General features: G+C 32.5%; 2 protein-coding genes across 2 annotated transcripts; one reads left to right on the plus strand and one right to left on the minus strand.

The window, feature by feature from the left end:
- Positions 1-997: 997 nt before the first annotated feature.
- LOC106755203 (pumilio homolog 6, chloroplastic) lies at positions 998-9,578 on the minus strand. The gene is made up of 10 exons (XM_014637315.2): positions 9,391-9,578; positions 8,044-8,744; positions 6,404-7,752; positions 6,173-6,314; positions 5,962-6,069; positions 5,450-5,662; positions 5,255-5,365; positions 4,278-4,472; positions 3,581-3,749; positions 998-1,480 (listed from the first exon to the last, which is right to left on the minus strand). The coding sequence occupies exons 2-10, from the start codon at positions 8,680-8,682 to the stop codon at positions 1,458-1,460; spliced, it is 2,949 nt and encodes a 982-aa protein (XP_014492801.1). The 5' UTR covers positions 8,683-8,744; positions 9,391-9,578; the 3' UTR covers positions 998-1,457.
- A 1,512-nt stretch (positions 9,579-11,090) lies between these two features.
- On the plus strand, positions 11,091-18,311 carry LOC106755164 (mitochondrial outer membrane import complex protein METAXIN). Its single transcript, XM_014637270.2, has 6 exons — positions 11,091-11,330; positions 11,604-11,935; positions 12,124-12,200; positions 12,329-12,389; positions 14,312-14,480; positions 17,908-18,311. The coding sequence occupies exons 1-6, from the start codon at positions 11,165-11,167 to the stop codon at positions 18,093-18,095; spliced, it is 993 nt and encodes a 330-aa protein (XP_014492756.1). The 5' UTR covers positions 11,091-11,164; the 3' UTR covers positions 18,096-18,311.
- The last annotated feature ends 1,965 nt before the right edge of the window (positions 18,312-20,276 follow it).

Here is a 20,276-nt window from a genome sequence, read left to right on the forward strand (position 1 = left end):
TTATTTATCAATATTTTGAATAATAATTATTTTAGAGAATAATAATAAATATAAATAAATTTTGAAATAAAATAATTGTATAACAAAGGAAAGTCTTTAATATTTGGTTTAAAATGCAATAATGTTTGAGCTTTCTTGTCCGAAAACAACCTGTTTCTGCCTCTGTTACTCTGCAGGAGCGTTGGATGACTGCGATGGTTGTCTTATGTTCTCTTTTAACTATTTGTCAACTGAGCTTAAATTCTGAATAAAATTTGTTGTAGGCAACAGTTATTTCTTATCCAAACTTAATTATAAACAAAAATCACAAGTTGTTTGCTTAAAACAGGCAAAAATATACTCACTATTTTGGATTAGAATATATGTATTGAATGTAAAAGTAAGACCCAATGCTTGAAGTGAGAATAATTAAATGAAATATAAATAAAATTTAGTAGGTAAAATTAATTTTACATCGTCATTGCTTTAACTTAAAAAAGTTTACATAGTCAATAGAAAACCTTTTTTTTTCTAAAGAAACCAGATCTAGTTTTTATTTCCTCTTGCAAAATTTTCATTCATGTGCTAATTATTATTATTATTATTATTTCTTTGTAATTAATTTATTCATTTGCCAAAACATGAGGTATTTCACTAAATACACTTCATTTGCTATCCGAAACTTTGTAGAAGTATGTTCTTTACAAAATGCGGCTCACATATTCGTACTATAAATTTACATATTCAGAATACAAATTTGGAAGTCAACATAGAAGTGCAATTTTTTTAATAAAGAATAAGTCATTTCAGTAAAAGACTATGAAGGTACAAGAAGAAATTTCCTTTATGAAATTTAATTAATGAGACATATAATTAAGTGCAGGAGAGAGTCGGTTTAGAAAGAAATAACACTGTAAACCAGGAATCCATGGAAGAGTTTAAAGTTTAGCTGATAAATGATTAAAATAATCATGAGCTAAAGAAGCATCAATTCTCCAAACAATTTAATCAACCAGAGTGGTAAAAAAACGCCAACCAATTTAATCATTCTCAACTAAAACATACATGCATCATCCATCACAAGGATAAGGTGCTAAAGTGACATGCACTAGTTTAGTTCTAGAACCCTAGAATACCTGTATCTCAAGAAAACCACACGCTAAGCACGAAAGACACAGTAACTTATACATAAGGAAGGGAAGGGTTTCCTTCCAAATAATTATACTCAAATAACATTTTGAAGCAATTATTTTGAATGGCATAATTACAGCGTTTAAAAGTATAGTTGTATATACTAATATCTCCTTTGGTCATCAATGTGGAAGCTATATCAAGGCGCAGGCATGAAGTGAGGAGCAAAAACAACAGGAACCTATCAATGTCTCAGCTATTTCCTGTGACCAAAGAACATATGTTGAAGCTGTGGGTTTTGCACGTCACAGTCGCATTGAAGATCCACGGCTTCATCTCTCTTCTCATCATGAGCCAGGTGTTTGATTCTCTAACAGTAAAAAGTATATGGTAAGAAAGCATACAGGGAAAAAATAAGTATGAGCAGTCAGCATGATCCAGGCAGTGGGTAATTTCTTCATTTAATATTTTATTCATTTCTCGAGATAGGGTGGTTTATGCATTAGGACCCCAAACAATGACTTGGTTAAGTAGGTGGACAGTGAGGTACAGGAAAAATACAGAACTAGAATGAAAATGCTTTTCAGGAAGTATTAAAAGAAAATTGCTTCCTTATAAATTGAATTTAAATCTAACTCATCCCCAAACTAGCTCACTAGATAAGAGTTGCCATACGTATGCATACACTATTTTGGTCACAGTTAATGAGATTTTTAATACACCTTACCTACCCGTAGTTAAGGATAGTACATTCTGGTGATGAAAGACTTCATAAGCTCATCAAACACTACTAAATAGACTTCAATAACAGCTTAGAACATTCTGGTATTGAAGACCTGATAAGCTCAACCATGAGATGAGGCATTGCCTCCAGACTTATATACACCATTTTAACCAACATTTTCCATCCCATACATTTATTCAACCAAAAAGTGTGCAGAAGTTTGCATTCAAATTGATCTGTATTTTCAACCTATTCAACCTGATAGGATACTATTCCGAATGTTAGGCATCAGTTATTAATTCTGTTACAAAGTTGAGTGAGTTTAATGTTATACATTTAGGTCAGTTAAAAATCTGGCCCAGATGCCAAAATAGTCGTACTCTTATCTCTTACTTCTTGAAGCAAGTTCATTTAATTAAGTTGTTTCCATTATTAGCAGGCTTAGAAAGCGATCTCGAATTTCTTTCACTCGCACAGTTGTACAACAAAGCTCCTATTAAGAAAGGAGATCACAGTAGATAACTGATTCATGGTATTGATAAGGAGGCTTTCCAACACTCCCCCTCACACAAAGACTTCCAACCTAGAGGGCAACAATGAGCAAGTTGGCTGAATACATGCATCTTGGGTAGAATCTGACATTATCCTAAAAATTGGTCTTAAGATCAAATTTAACCTTACAAAAGCTGTTCAAGTTTTATAAATCTTTTCTAATGTCAAATGTCACTATCGGAGAGAAAATTTCATTGAGAACAACACCACTAGCTTTGTCAACTCAAGGATATTTTCATTATGGTTTAGCAAGGTCTTTTGATAAATTATACATGTCATAAGCTTGGGGCATATGACCTATATTCTCCAACTTGAATGGGAAGTTGGGAAACAAGTAATATATAAATAGGGCAATAGGCTAGTGAAATCTTGTAATTATGGTAGTTACGTTATTTTTTATCCATGATAATATGTCAGTTCCTTGGAAAAATGCTAAAAGGATGAATTTCAGATTTTCTAATATCTATAGAGAAGGCAATAGGTGTGCTGATAATTTGGCTAACTATGGTATTAGAGGTGTTGGTTTTATTTGGTGGGAGGGAATTCTCCCTAGTATTTCTTATGATAATTGTTAGAGATAGATTTGCGCTTCCACATTTTAGGCTTTCCAGTGGGTTTTGATCGGTCGGCCCCTTATGTATTTTTTATTTTATATATGGTATCAGGAATGCTGCAAAATACAGCCTATAGTGCTAACCTAGTTCCGATTATAGCCTGTATAGTGATGCTTTAGTATTCTTATTTTCATTTTAAAAGAATTTATCTTTTATCCATGCAATAAAATTAATTCTACACAATAGTCTCCTGAATTCCATTGTATAATTCAGACTCGGAATCACAGCTTCAATCAAATGTCTCGTCTTTATCTAAATAATTAATTCAATGTTTGCATAATCCTAAAGGTAGATTGACAACGCTAAAGCAAAAAGAAGGAATAAGAATCTAACTCTCCGCACCCTTCGTAACACTTAATGCAGTTAACTCTTTTGTCCATAGTAGTACATGGTATAGGCATATAGTTTGCATAGCAACAGAATGAGACCATGGACCGTGACTTAATCTAATATCAAAAATCAAGAATTTTTAGCATGAATACCCAAGCTACTCAATTATACATGACAATAATTCAAATGTGTTCTACCAAAGAGAACTGGGATTTCTATATTGTTCAATGAAAGCGCTAGAAGTACACACCTCCAAATTGATGTTCCAACCGAGCCACAATGTGTTTCCCATAAGTGTATTTCTTCAAAGCATGAGCATGAATTCTTACATGAGCAAGTAACATTGCTTGCTGTTTTTCAGAACAGATATCAATGACCTTCTGGACCACATAATTAGCAAATTGATCTTTCATCATTATCTACAACGAAAACAAAAATACAATAAAGTAAGTGTACATACCCCAAAGGTGTATGCATTAATACAACACAATACAATCAACTAGTAACTTAACATTGTTCGTGCTAGAAGTAGCGCAAAAAATTCAACATTTGTAATGATTTAGAATTTTGAGGAGATCAACATCAAATATGAAAGATCAATGTAGAATTAGTAATAGACCAAAAGGGTTGTTTGGCAACTTTGAAAATATATATCTACGTATTGAGGCTCTATAAGATATTTTAAAAGTGTAATCTCATGTGAACAATATATGAACATTTTACAACCAGAAAATGAGACTCTCCTTCCATGAAAGACCCTAAAAGCATCAAACAGTGTTCCCAAAACTAAATTTATTGTTAAAACATATTTCAAAGCTTGTGGGGAATCTCCTTCAACATCAAACTAAACAAAGATGCTGGGGAGTGAAGCTTTTTCCTAGAATGGAACAACTAGATATTCTGAAGAACAAGTAATGCGTAATTTGCCTTTGTATGTTTAAACGTACCAATAAATTATCACTTTGTTCACCATGCCCAAATATCTCAGCAATTAGCATCTCCCGTTCAGTGGCATCACCATACTCCAAACATTTTTCTACAACATTTGAAGCAAACTTATGCTGGCTTAATTCAACAATATGTCCTGACAACTTGCTGATAATTTGGCTCCTTTCTTGAGGCTTTCCTCTCTCCAAGACATGCTGTTGTGACATAATGAAAGCAGTAAAGCATAAGAAATTAAGCAAAATTGACATATGAAAGGGAAGCAAAACACAAACACAAAAAGTGAGTCCAAAGTAACTAGCACTAACAATATGAACCATCAATTCATGAATACATTAGCACTTTTTTATAAGGGATATTAATGCTGATCTCCCGAGGTTACTGTTAATTACACTTGCACCCTTTTTTTATAGGAAAATAACATCAACCTCTCTTGCTTTATTATTTTTCAGGTTATTGTGTACCTGTGTACGTTCTGAACCAAACAATAGGGGAGGTAAGTGAAAACAACATTTCTTGAATCAAATATAGTCCAAGCATAATTAGCACAAATATTGAAGGAGGTCCATGTAATTAGCCCTTTTTGTAATGAGAAACTCACTGTGAGAGAATACACTCTTCAATTATAGAAGACGAAAAAAATCCCAACCAGTAAGAATATGGAAACCAAATAATTAAATTTGGGAACAGAGATCTTGGAATAGGTTTTGGAAAACAGAAAATTTGAGAGGGATTATAAATAAAAGTATACGGACAGTGGAATAAAAAGGGAGTAAAAAAAGAATAGAAAGTGAAACATCAATGTATCACTTGCTGAGGTTAAGGATTTATTCAGCCAGTTTGCAGATTCTGTAATTTATAATTGTGGACAGATAAAAGGACATCACATTCTAACTTGTCAGTTTCTTTTTACTATGAACCATAAACATCTGACGCTAAAAATTAAATTATTGTTTAGGAGAGAATAGTGACCAAGTACCTGTGTAACATAATTGCCATACTGGTCCTGAGCAAGATCACAAACTGACTCCAAGATTTCATCCACAATAAACTGACATTGACTCTCATCCGTGCAATGTTCTAGTACTCTCTACAGGAAATATAATCATATGATTGAATGCATGACCAAACAAAAACATTTTTTTTAGGAAGAAAGGGAATGAAATAATTTTACCTGTATTACTCGACATCCATAGGGATGCATTGATAGAATAGCAACTTGACCACAAAATGCAGATAGTATAAAATTAATTTTTTTGGTTGGAATTGATTCGATGCACTTTTGAATTACATGGTTACCGTTTTGGTCACGAACACATCTCATAACATTTCCATCTAGCTCATGAACAAGCTGAGCTTTCTGTTCAAGCTCAATAACCTCAAGTGCCTGAATGGACATAAAATATAAATAATAATTTATTTTCTATGATATGCTTAAGAACATAGTTTGTTAAATCCCCAATCTGAATGCTTAACTATGATATGCATATGCCCAAAGAATTAATAAATGTCAATACAGATGTTAATGCTATGATTCAATGACAGAAATAAAGTCAGAGAGAGAAAAATCCATAATCAAAGCTTCCACATAGATTTAAATAGTGGTGGCCTGTCAAACATGCCAATGAAATAAATGTATACTAATGTCCAGAGCTATATAATCATCATAAATTATAGATTATATACCTTTTGGATTACACGACAGCCATACATCTGCAGACTTAGAGGTAGTATCTGGCCGACCAGTCGATCTGCAAGTTCCCTCCTCTGCTCAGGACTTCCATACTCAAAAAACTAAGCACATGCAAAGGGAAAAATTAGACCGAACAAAATACATTCTAACTATTCATAAGAACTCTTAAGGCTAATGACAATATACATCACTTAAAAAACAAACCTTCTGTATTACGTAGTTACCAAATACATCAGTCATTAATTTAGAAGCATGTGGGAGAACCTCCTTAAACACCAATGTCTTCTCTTCAACACTACAATTTTCCAACTTCTGCTGTATAAATCGACTTCCATGCTGATCGGAGCTGGAGTTAAAAACCACAGCGAAAATAATTATCAAAGCCATGAAACTGATCAATTAGACAGCTGGAAAGACAGCTAAAAGGTTACTTGCCTAAATTCAACAATATGTCCAATAATATCAGATAGCTCAAATCTTCGACCTTTGCCAGATTTTAAGTCTTCAAGAAAATTAACAATTTTGGGGTCATGACCACCATCAAATGATCTCTGACCTTGCCATCCAGATATTATTCCTCCATTTCTACCAGAAGCTGGGGAAAGTTTTATTTCATTATTACCACCTAGATGGCCTGGACTTCCTTCTGGGTATCCGGATAAAACAGGGCTTGGAAGTGGTGAACTTGGATACTGCATTAAAAAACCCATATTTGGCATGTGTCCAAAATAACTAGGAATCAATAATCCACCTCTTCTTGAGTTCATATTAGTAGCAGATCTTTGATCGGGTAATTTTTTATCATCCAAATAGGTACCAGTACTGGGCCTTTTTTGTGAATCATAAGGGCTAATTTGGTTAACACTACTTGCTCTAGGAGCCAGTGGATCAAAATGACCAGAAATACCATATCCCTCCACAAAAGGCTGCTGATGATATTGCATGTACATGGGATCACCAAAAGAAGGCTGCAGAGGAAATCCAAATTGCCCAAGGTACTTGTTTGCCTGTACCATTTCAGTTCCATGTGAAATGTTTCCCCCAGTTGAAACCCCAGGTGTTAGTGGAGTATAACTAGAACTAGTAGCTCCATCAACAACAAACGGTACAGCACCATGAGGAGGGTATGCAGTAACATATGGAGGAAAAGCTGTCGGATTTACAGTGTATCCACCAACATATTGTGGAGTATACATACCCGGGGCCTGCATATTTGTGTAAAATGGATTTGCTGAGTTCATATAAGCAGCTGCTGTGGCATATAGGGGAGGCGTAAACCCAGACGACTGCAGTAGTGGCTGGACATTTGAGAACTTGCTTGAATTAAAAGGAAACTGTTCCCTACCAATATACACACAATTTACATTTTGAGAATTGGCGCTAGAAATATCAGATGCATTGTTTTGTTGCTGGAATCCTGCGTGTTGCATCTGGTAGCTAGTCTTCCACTTTTCTTCGTAACTCAGACTTTCTGAGTGTGGTAGATTAGATACACCAAGAGCCTTTAATTGAGATGCAACAGAAGCAACATCTAAGTCATTAACACCAATGCTACCAGTCGATTCAAGAGATGATGAGCTTGTAACTGGGGCATGGGTATCAACAATTGATGACACCCTTATACTATCCGCACCTACAGTAGTTTTAGCAGCTTCTACTGTAGTAACAGGGGGATCACGAGAAGAACTAGAACCGACTTCTAAGTCAATTGGTTTATCCACTGGTCCAGGACTTTCGGAAAGAGACTTATTATATACAGGTGACATGGTACGAGGAAAATCCTCCTGAAAGTTTGAGTATTGCACAAGAAAAATACGATTCACAGTCACAAATTTATATACAAGGAGGCAAAAAACTTAAATACTTTACAACTCATAGAAAATCAGAAAGATAAAAATACCATAACTGTGGGATTAATACCCACTGCTATAAGCATACGCCAAAATAAACTAGAGAAAATAAATGGAAAATAAACATGATAATCATACTATTTGTTTGAAAGAAAATTAAGGGACTTAAAAATGTATTTATACAAGCAGAAAATTGAACGGATTTTAAAAAATTAGCATAATCACCTGAATTAAATCAACAACGTTTTTAGGTTGAGATACCAATGAAGCCGCATCAGGTCTACGCCACAATCCGCTCGCCTTAATCAATTCATCATCATATGGCTGTTGATGTGATTCATCTTCCAACTCCTCCTTGTGTGTGGAAAGAGTCCTTTGAGGCAAATGTAAAGAACTTTTATCACTGTCATCAGCAGCAGACATTCTCCAATTATTTCTAAAACTGCCAATATGACGTCCTAGATGGCGGTTTTCCCAGGATGTAAGCGGGGGAGGAAGTCTAGGGTTTAGGTTGACATTGGAACTGTAATATGCCAAATAAGCTGGATCTGCTCGCAATTGGTCTTCAGACTCACAATTTTGCACAGCACTGCTTAGGGCTGCAAAGCTTGCATTCTGGGTGATGATCTGCTGGGGTAAGAGGTTTTCTATGGCCAAAAATGAGCCTTCTATGCTGGGAGGTGCACTGCCACTGCGATTTGGTGTCAGATCCTTTCTCCCACCATGGAACCTATGACCATTCAAAAGTATACCCAAATCCTCTGTCGCCATGTTGCGAGATGTTGAACCGAAAGCTGTAGCTTCCTTATGTGAGGGCCATTTACCCCCAGCTTCAGAGATTCTAATTAGACTCTCAGTTGCCATACTACTGTAAGATTAGCTGTCCCCTTCTTTTGTAATGAAAATTACAAATATCAAATTGCATCCTAAAGACCACCCAAAATCAGCAAGTTAGTAAATTCTCTTATCAAGACATGCGTCATAACATTGACTCCAGTTTAATAAAACAAACAATAACTCCAGCCAATTAATACAAGTAGTGCTAAAAAAGCCATTTACTCAAATCCTCCACACAAATTCCCAGAAGCATTGAGTAAAAACTCAATTTCACTGAGGCAACAGCACATATCAATTAACTAATACAAAACAAATAACCACCATGCATGACATCACACTGAAAAACAAGAACTTCAACTATGATCCGTGTCATCCATTCATCCATGCACAACATCAAACATTTAATAAAACCATAAACTACAAAAAAGCTCAGACTAAAAACATCAAAAGCATCCATACCTACATATTCAATTAAAAAAGAAAAGTAAAAAACATACAAACTACACAACAGACAAACTCTTCTTCTGGTCAAAGAAACACGTCCCAGTCGTTGACCATAGAAGCAAAATCACAACAATCCCACACACAGCTTCAAAACCTACTACTATTATCATCACCATAACACGCAAAGAAAAACAAGGTAAATTTCATGCAACACACAAACAGAGAGCAACCTCGAAATCAAAGGAGAGAGACTAGTGGAAGAAATATCAGAGCAAGAGAGAGAAGGAGAACCTGATGAGGTGGTAAAGATTCACTGTTTCAAAACCCTAAATTGATTGCAGAGCAAGAGAGATATTGATGGGTTTGAGTTTTGAGGTGTAACGAAAGAGTGCAATGAGGAAGAGGAGCAGAGGATTTATTTTTCACTTGTTTTGAATTTAAATATATAGAAAAGAGAAGAAACAAAAGCTGCTGTTTTTTTTTTCTTTTCTTCTGCAAATGGATAATAGAAAAAAAATAGCTTTTGTTATTTTTTTTTTCTTTGGTCTGTGTTGTTAGAGTCAGAATGGGACAAACATGGAAACTAAACTCTTTCATAATATCACTATTACTGTCCATCATTGTTTCAACCCTAACAATAAATAATTGAAATCATGAAGCTCTTACGCAACATAATAATACTATTAATGACTAAAAAAAATCTATGTGATGTGTATTATATCAAAATATGTTTTATAATTGTATATATATTTGAACTACTTAATAAATTTTTATTTTTGAAAAAATATATTTAATAATTTTTAAATTGACTTAAAAATTTGTGATATTTAATAATATATAAAATTAAATTATTCTTTTAAAATGTAAAATATTAATGTTAATATATTACATTAACTGAAATAGAGAAATGACTAAGTGAAATATTGTGCTACTTGTATTTTAAGATAAAGAAGGAAAAAAAATGACTGAATAAGATAATTAAAGAAGGAATGAAGTCACAAATTTAAATGAGACTGTATTCATGCATTCTACTAAAAAAATAATATAAAGTAATCTTATAAAATATTATCTCTATATTTTTTTTAACTACCATGGACTTGTAAGTTGCAAAATGATTCAATTGAACAATAACAACAATTAGTATTATATAGATTAAAATTATTTTGTAAAATATAAATTGGATGTTAATAATATATTAAAATTGATTAAATAATTTTATATTTTAAAAATATTATATTTAATAATAATATATATATTATTTAAATTTTAACACATTTAAATTAATTTTATATTTTTGATTAAATTTAAATTTTCTTGTTATTAAACATAATAAATTTCAATATATTTGACTAAAACAGTATTTTAATAATATCATGTATTTAAATTTATTATATACTTATACATGATTTTCATTTTATAATGTTATAATATTGCAATATACACATTGTATATTCAAATTTAAATTAAATTTAATGAAAAATACTGTTAACACATATACATAATATTTAATTAATTGTAATATTATAAATTAAAAATGCAGTGTACAGAATATATTTATATTTTTGTAATTTCAAAATTTAATTATAACATTGAATGTCTTTCATTAAATATGAATTTATTAAACACATATCTATGCCTTTCTCTTTAGTTAATGCACATACTCACCTTGTGTTGTGTCATTCTACATCTTTTCTTTCCTTCTTTATATAATTCTAACAAACAGTGAAAAAATGTGTCAATCTCCATGATAAATAACTACATGACCATTTAATATAATAATAATTGTTTTTTCTCTAGTAAAAACTACCTATACCCTATAATAAAGAGGGAATACAGCAGAATAAAAAAATAAATAAATACTTTGTTTATGTAATATATAAAAAAAGTTATTTATTTTTTGAAATTGATAAAAATAATTAAAATTGACCAAACCCAGGAACACTGTACATGTAAGAAAGTAAGAAAGGCCTAAACCCTGATTTTGTCTCAATGTATTGTTTACTGTAGCAAGAGACTTTTTCAGTGTTCAGTTTTGTGTTGGCCCATCTTATTCTTCTTCTACTTCATGGCAACAGTGGCTAATGAGAGCACACGGATGAACACCCTTGTAGTTAGAAAACCGTGTTTTGGTCTCCCCACCGGTTGCCCTCAATGCTTATCCGCCTATATTTTTCTCAAGTTCTCTCAAGTTCCCTTTAACTTGGATTATCACCCTAACTACCCTGATTCTGGTAAACCTCAATCTTTATCTCTTTTATGCCAGAAAAGAAACAATGATTATTCAATTATTCCTTTTATCTATTTTCTTTTTGAAGTTTAGGCCTTTTAATCATTTGATTGTGTTTGAGGCTTCTGGGTGAGTAATCTTTCTTACATTCATACCCCATCTGGTTAAGTTTATTTCTTTTTGTTGTTCTTGTTCTTTCTTGACATATGGGTGTTTCAATTCGTTTGTTGTATCTTTTACTGTTATTTTCATTTTGGCTATATTTTGTGGTGTTTAGATCAGATTCCTTACTTTGAGAGTGGAGATTGTGTGGCATACAATAATGAGAAGGAGGGGATCATTGAGAGCTTGAAAAGGGAGGTGGGTGATTTAGATAGTGGTATTTCTTCTCTCCCTGATTGGACGGCAACCAAAGTGTTGCTCACCACATGGCTTGCTGATGCACTGGAGTATGAACTGTGGGTGGGATGTAATGGTTCCTCTGTTGATAAGATCTATTATTCTGATCTTCCCTGGCCTATAGGACGGCTCCTCTATTGGAAGAAAGCTCTTTGGGTGATGCAGAAACATGGGATAAGCAAAGACAATGCTGAAAAGAAGGAAGAAGAGGTTAGTTTCTCTTGAACTTTGCTCTGACAACACTTGAGACTGGGACAAGTTCTCTCTCCTATTTCTAAACATTACTTACAAAAGGTGAATTTTATTTACTATCTAACCTTTGTTCCAATATTTTCCTTTTACTTAACAGTGTGTATGTCTGTGATTTTTAATCTTATGGAGCTATCTCTGGTCAACAGATTTATGGGAGAGCAAACTCTGCATATGATGCTCTGTCAACTTTGTTAGGGGAGCAAAACTACCTTTTCGAAAATAGGTTCTCTGCTGGCATTATGTTATATAGAGCAATATGTGCTACTATTTTGGGTTCCTTTCATGTAGAGATCAAGTTTTGACTTTGAACTCCTAGTAATGTATTTTGTATGCTCTTTCCTGTTTATGCAGGCCATCAAGCTTGGATGCTATTTTTCTTGCTCATGCATTAGTTATTCTTCAAGCTTTACCTGTGAGTTAAGTTATATAAGTAATTATGCCATGATTCTGGTATATACATTTTAAGATAGTATGATACTCTGGCAACTAATGTGATACCCATTTGAGTAAGAAATCCCCTATCAATAAGAATTGAACAGCGAATCTGTTTGTTGTGGCATGTGTCCAAAGGAACTTACAACTGCTAGCATTCATTTGACAGATACTTTACTTTAACATCAGGAGGAATTGTACTCACTGAATCTATAAGTACTAGAGTTAGGATCCCAGAATTATTGAGTACAAGTCTCATAATAGAATTGGTAAAGTAATTCATGGTTAAGCAAACTTAAGCTGGGAGTTTGAAAGGTTCTCTGTCTGGTGAAAATGAATTCATTGCCCAATTATATTGAAGTTACAACATGTCATGTTTATATAGTACAGAAACTGGACTCAGTAGATTCTAACTGAAGCTGTTATAAGATGATAACAAAGACAGTTAGAGAAGCCATCAGTCAAATATCTTCTAAATCTATTCAACTACTGCTGTTCAAGTAAAGTAAAAGTAAATGCCAGAGTAAAACTATACTCCAACATTTATTAGTCTTGTAATAGAACAGTAAAGTAATTATTGGTTATGCAAACTTAGAGTTGAGCTGAGCATGTATTGAAAGACCACCAACCAACCATGGTTGTAAAGTGACAGTTGCTTGTGGGTGCATGAAAAGTTCATATTCTTCTGTGGTGCTGTAAATTTGATTGCCTGAACTGAGTGTAATTGGTGTTCTGGGATAAGCATCGATTTTTCCTTTGGCTTTCTAGTAATGGAACCTTTAAATTGTGTTAGTGCAATTTATTTGATTATTATGGAAAAAACTTGTAGAAATTGGTTGATTTCTGTGGTTAATCTTCTCTCCAATACAGGTTTTGTTATCACTTTGTGACAAAAATAATAGTCAAATCTTATCCTCCTATGTGTGGTTGGTTATATGGATTAAAAGTCATTGTACTCTATCAAAATTGATAAATCCATTAAGGGTAAAGATATTTTCCAGTAATTTCTCTAAAAGTTTCTTTTGGTCTTCCTCTTCCTCTTTTACTTCAAGTATATATTTTGTCTCATTGATACCTTATTGGCCCCTGACATTCATTGCCGTGGATCATTGCTGGTCTAATGTCTAGTTTGATAGGAACCCTGTGACCACACATTATGTCTGAAAACATTTCTTCATTTCATCCACTCATGCTTACATCCTTCTCAATTCCCCCAACCACTTTCTAAAATAGATACAAGATAGTAAGATACTTTCACCTTTCAACTTGTTTTACAAAGCACTGTCCAAATTTACTGCTACGTGACATTGAAACTCGCTTCTTGCGGACCTTAATAAAAAAAACCCTTTCATTTAAAAAATTTTCTTCATATCTCAAGTTTATAATTTGCTCCTTCTCTTAGTTCATTAACTAGGATTGCATGATTGGAAAAAGAACCACACATTTAGTAACCTGCTCTTGAATGTGCTTAGTATGTCATTACTCAGTGTAAAAAGGTATGGACTAGAAGTGAATTCTTCTGCAAAAATATTGCCATTACCTAGTAATGATTCTATGAAAGAAGGTTACTATACAGAAGGGTCCCTGCAAATGGGAGAATGATAGTTTATGATTCATCATTTCCTTTGTGTTGGGAATTGTTATTTTTAAAGCATAGCTGGATAATAGGAAATACTCTTGAACGAGGAAAACTGTGCAGTTAATGCTGTCTCAAAGGTGTGGCAAATCCTTTGCACTTTAATTGTTTTTGCTCTGTTCAACCCTTGAGATATCTTTTCGATTTTTTATCCTGAGCTAAGTGCTGTTTGTGTAACTGGCTAGCAGAAATTGTTTACTAAAAGTACTAAAATTATATTTGAGGCAAATTTTTTAATTAATATTGCTGCATTTATATACTACCAGGAATCATCAATTTTGCGGGTCAACTTTTTGGAACATACCATTTTGGTGAAATATGTGCAGCAATGCAATACAAAAATTATAGAAACTAGTGCTTTGCCTTCCAATTATCCAGATTTTCATGCAGAACCATCATCATCATCATCAGATTCTAAAGGTCGTTCAACTTCAGGTAAGATATTTTTAGGATTTATTTCATGGATTTCCTTGAAAAGTGTAACTACTGCATATTTCTTTTCCTTTCGTGTTAAATGACGAACACAATCATCTCTCTCTCTCTCTCTCTCTCTCTATATATATATATATATATATATATATATATATATATATCCGAATATGTTGTAGCAATGAATATATTGGAAAGCTGTGGCTTGTAGTACTCTGGCTTGATATTATAGCAATAGGACTGTACCATTTCTATAACTACTATGAAATATTCCTGGTATAGAGTGGAATATTCTGAAATGTTCATGTTTCTGGTTGCTTAGTGTTATATGAATGAGTTTAACACAACCCCCTTCATGATAATTAGTTGCCATATTTACAGAACAAATGAAACAAGCCATGAACAGGATACACAATGGATGATTCTAGGTTTGTGATCCTGTCCTCTGATCACATGCTTTTCATCACAAGCAACAATAGTAGGCCAGTTACATGGATCGCACTACGCCATTGAGCTTGTTAAAAGCCATTTTTTCTTGGATATTATTCACCATGAGATCCCTTTTAGTTTTCTCTAATATTTTTCTCGGTAATCCTTATCCTCCTTTTCATAGGGCTAAAACCATACAAGCTAGTCTCCTCATTGGTGCCCCTAGTAGCTTTTTCTTACATGTCCAAGCCACCTTAATCAATTTTCTATAATTTTTTCCTTGAATGTGCTGCACTAATTTCTCCTTCATACATTCATTTTGTATTTTTCCCTTGTGTGGCCACACGTCTTTTTAACATTTATTTATTTATTTTGTTTATTCCCACTTTTTCTCACCCTTTTAAAGTTCAACCGATCATGTTGCCGTATCATAAAATTTTTCCTTTTAAGCTTGCTAGAAATCTTGCAGTCACAGCCTTTCTCCATTTTAAACCACCCGAGTTGTATTTTTCTGACATTTTCATTAATTATTCCATTATTTTGTAATATTGGTCACAGACACTTCAATTTATAAACATGTATGACACATCTAGTTTTTACCTGTACATCATTTTCCTCTTGTTCCTTACTAAAATTGCTATGCATATACCCTGTCTTACTCCTACTCAAATGAAATCCCGTTGCATATACTGTCTTCTGCGCATGCAAAATCCCTTTGAATTCAATGTTTGTCTCGATCAAGTTTAGAGCTAACCTCTTTTCTTGATTGCTCAATCTAAACTCTGAAAAGGAAAACATAAATTTATAGATAATTTTTTGTAGAGATGGAGCCAAAATAGGTTCACGAAGAGGCAACCAATAAAGTTTCATTTTTTTTTTATTAACTAGTAGGTAAATGGTCATATTTTATGAAATTAATTTCAAAATATAAATTTAAAATATTTCTATAGAAGTATTCAAAATTATATACAAGCAGATGATGAAATTGAAAATTGTAAAAATAAATTTGTCCAATTAATAAATAGTGGGTGACATAAGCAGTGGGGATGATCAAATGCAATATAGATGGTGCAGCAAGAGGAACACCTGACCAGCTGCTTGTCAAGCATCTATAGAGGCAATTCAAGCGACTATATAGGAGGATTTTTGGCCTTTATTGGCAATGCCCTGGCCATTAGAGCTGAACTGATGACATTCTTGCCATAGAGTTTGCCTTACAAAGCGGATGACAGAACCTTTGGCTAGAAACTGACTCCAGTTTAGTAACCAAGGTTTTTTTTTTTTTTAATATGAAGGTTGTACCTTGGGACATTATGAACAGATGGAAATGTTGCCTAATCAGAATTAGAAGAAAAACCGTGATGATATCTCACATGTATATGAAATGGAATAGATGCCCTTATATACTTGCCAAGTTGGAATTGACTCTTAGGCCATGTTTACACGGTTCCCCTCCCTACCTCCTACTTGTGGGAAATACTTCTATAGAAATAGATTTGGCTTGCCAGAATGTAGATTCACCTATATGTTTGTTTGGTTCTTTTGGTGTTACATGGTTTTTGGCCTAGTTCTCCCATGATGTCTTCCTTTTCCTTTTTTATATATTATATATTCTAAGGTCAAAGATGGAATTTATTAAAAAAAAGGTGGGTGACAAGAAGATGAAAAAAAAATCAAATAACACAAATAAAGGAAGATAAATAAATTCAAAGCTTTTTATACTGTAGGTATAAAACTAGTGCTAGAGAAGAAAATTTGACAGATTCTATTGCAAAAGCTCTAGCAAAATGATGTAATAAGTGATGAAAATGTTAAAATAATACTGGATGTAGTTCTAAAATATAAGAAATCCAATGTACACAAAGAAATACAATAAGCACAGGAGAGAAACAAGAAGTAGATCTAATATCCATTAAATTATACTTCTTCTGACATTATTTTCTAAGATAGTCTATAAACTAGAACCTTTTTTCTTGCAAACAAAATGTCTACTGTCGATAGAAAACCTTCTACAAGACTTCTCTTGGCTCTTTATTAGAAGTTTTTTTTTTTTTTTCATGCCTTTCTTTGCTTGGTTCGTTTAAAAATCATTTAATTTGATGCCCTAAGAAGCCATGTAAGCTTTTTCGTGAGTAAATATATTAATATAATTTTTAGTCAAATGCGCCTAAAGATCTATAAATTTTATTGATAAATTTAAAAACAATTCCATTGATCTCTAACTTGGTAATGGAGATGGCAAAGAGCTAAAATAAAATAGTCAGAAAGTTGAAAATCATAAAGTTAAAAACAATTACACTCATCCATCTGTAACTTGGTAATGAAGATGCCAAAGAGTTAAAATAAAATAGTCCGAAAATTGAAAATGATAACTCTTGGTGTTCGGCAATAGGTTTTTATAACTTTATACCTTTATTTTACTAAGAATGTTTATTATATTATGCTTGTTCACTTAGTTCATATCGAAATACAACATGGTCAAACATTGTACTATTCATTCTTTTTTCTTTTTACATTAACTCCTTGAACGAATTTGGTGTCTCCAAGGCACCAATGCTAGCTATTTCTGCCTTAAATGCATTTTTGAACTCTTCGTTCTATTTATGGGGCTTTATATTTTGGAAACAAGACCATTGTCCTATTAATACATATAGCTACATGAAAAATGTTGTATGTGCAACTTACTTTGTTTATTTTAAAATAAAACTCATGTTAGGCATCACAGTGTTGTTAACATCTTAGCTATACTGACACTCCCAAAGACATCTATCATTTGTAATCACATGAAAGTTTAGTAAACAAAAAGAAAAACAAAAATACAAAAAACACGGAGTACCCAAATAAACTCGTTTAAAACAGATCTTCCCAAAAGACCTATACAATTCTGAATATAGGAAGAGAAAACGAATCAAAAAATAAACTGCCAATCTGCAAATTGCTTTGTTACTACTTATATTCTTTCATATTTTAATGTAGTTTGATTCGTCTTTTTTTTGACTCTCAGGTTCAACAAAGCCCAAGACTAAACCTAAAAGACAGCCACAAACAAAGGAGGAGAAAACCTTTAGAAGAAGGGCTAAATATTTTGTGGTAGCACAGCTAGTTGCTGTTATTCTTTTCCTCAGTATCAGGTCTGGATCTGGTGATGATGCTTTGGAGTTAGATGATGTAGGCTATGATTTCGATGAATGAAAATGCATTCATTTGTTTATCTTCCTCTCAATGACAAAGCCTAGGCTGAATGCATGTTGAAGATGTGCATCCTTTTCTTGTGTATGGTCCAAATTTAGAAGTATGGAAAAGTACCATCCACATAAATTTTTCTTACAGGATCCATTTTCTCTATACATGATTTGGTTTCAGTAGATTGATCATCGTTTAATGAGTAGTAGTTATACTTTTTCATTGGATTATGGTGCAGGTTTGAGTTAGAGAAATGAACCATGACCTGAGTAAATCTGTAAGTCTTGCACTTGGTTTTTGGAACCATTTTTTTACTGTTACTGTTCATACTGAGATAAGAGACAAGCCTGAAGGATAATAATAAAATTAGTTTGAAATGGATTAATTACATTTTCAAACACCAAGAGAGATCACGTATTTAATTTATTTCCAACAAGTTCATGTTAGACATTATTATAAATTTTAACATTTTAGTTATGCTAACATTCCAAAGCCTATCAAATATTTATTACTATGTTCATCTTTTATAATTTTGTTGAGGAAGTATTTTGACAATTAGTTTTGAAAGTAAACCAGTTTTAAATATAACTAGTTTGAATACATATCGTTAGCTTCAAACAATAATTACTTTGAGCAAATTTTACTAACAAATAAGATCTTTTAAAATAAAAATTATACCATATCAAAATATTTTGAAGTTAAAAGTTGAATTGTTCCAAGGGTGAATAGTTTTTAACTAAACAATACTACATATTTATTCTTTAGTTAGGTGAACGTATAAACATGTTAAATGTAATGATAAAATTATATTATGTCACACTGTAATAGCTATTTATTTCAAACTATCTTAGTTGGAATTCTCCCATTGGATAAAAGTATTGCTATTTAAGGGTGTTAGTTGAATAAGTTGGTGAGCTATTTAAGATGCAAACCTGCTAAATTTCTTTTCATAATGAAGTCACAATTTATACTTTTCCTGCACTGAAAATTTTCTACTTTAGGAAACATGATAGAACTCATTTTTTTTTTCTTTTTCTCTTTTTTTTACAAAGGAAAACACTAAGTTCACATTTTTTTTTCTATAAAATATAAGGATTTTGATCGCTTTTGATTGATTGATTGTTGGAGATTAATTATTTTAGAAATGTGAAAATATTATTGAAGTGAATTATTTTTAGTAAAATCTTATTTCTTAATCCATCTTTTTGATACAAGATTATTTCTTATTGTGTCAAATTTTGTTTGTACAATTGTTGGAAAATATTAGTATAGTTATTATTCCATTAAAAAAAACAAACATCAAACAATATCATTTTATAGAAACAATTTTTTTAAAAAGTTACATAAGGCTGAAATCATGAAATTGGTTCTTTTTACACAATTTCCCACAATACTGAAATTCCTGAATAGCCAAACTTTGATAATTATTGGAATCCCTAGATTTTGGTGCTCGAAGTACTTCCAAAACATTTGTACAACCGTATGCCATTTTCTTCAATTTTTCTATTCTCTATTTAAAGTAATCACATGGAATCCCTAGTTTATGGTGCTTGAAGTATTTACAACATTTCTATAAACGTAGCAATTTTTTCATTTGGTAAGTTTTCTTCTTGAAGGAACCTATTTATAGAGAGGTCTACGCTACAAATTAGTTGTTAGAAGGTTTGTCTGTCAAAGTCGTTGAAAATCCACATATGTTGTCATTTTCGTTGCAATTACTTTTTGACTGAGACTTTGACCATTTTTTCTTCTGGAATCTTTTCTTCTGATGTTCTTAATTCTTCCTTTAGCTTGTGAAATTTTGGATTTTTCTTCAATGAGAATCTTTGACAACTGATATCTGATCTTTTTCTATCATATATTCTGATATGGCCATACCTTAATCTTCTTACAGCACTATGTTGCTTTATTGACTTATCATTTAACAGCAAATCCATTAAGACCTTTAGGAAACAAACGATTAATAAAGTCTTGAAATTTTTGAGACACTAGACATTTAGTTATTAAAAATGTAATATACACCTAAAACTAATCACCACAAGCAACAAAAAAAAAACAGTTACCAAATGCTCAATCATTGCAATTAATATATCTACTAGTCCCAGCAAGCTCTTGCACCAAAATTAACCCTTTTTGGAAATATTTTAGTTGTAACATTGTCAACATTAACTGATTAGGATTTAACATATC

This window comes from Vigna radiata, unplaced genomic scaffold (genome assembly GCF_000741045.1).
Source record: "Vigna radiata var. radiata cultivar VC1973A unplaced genomic scaffold, Vradiata_ver6 scaffold_264, whole genome shotgun sequence".
Lineage (NCBI taxonomy): Eukaryota > Viridiplantae > Streptophyta > Magnoliopsida > Fabales > Fabaceae > Vigna > Vigna radiata.

Coding starts and splice junctions, on each gene's coding strand:
- LOC106755164 (XM_014637270.2), top strand. CDS start 11,165: ATGGCAACAGTGGCTAATGAGAGCACACGGATGAACACCCTTGTAGTT. Junction 12,390..14,311: donor TTATTCTTCAAGCTTTACCT/GTGAGTTAAGTT, acceptor ATATACTACCAG/GAATCATCAATTTTGCGGGT. Junction 14,481..17,907: donor TAAAGGTCGTTCAACTTCAG/GTAAGATATTTT, acceptor TTTGACTCTCAG/GTTCAACAAAGCCCAAGACT.
- LOC106755203 (XM_014637315.2), bottom strand. CDS start 8,682: ATGGCAACTGAGAGTCTAATTAGAATCTCTGAAGCTGGGGGTAAATGG. Junction 6,315..6,403: donor GGACATATTGTTGAATTTAG/GCAAGTAACCTT, acceptor TTTTAACTCCAG/CTCCGATCAGCATGGAAGTC. Junction 6,070..6,172: donor GTAACTACGTAATACAGAAG/GTTTGTTTTTTA, acceptor GCATGTGCTTAG/TTTTTTGAGTATGGAAGTCC.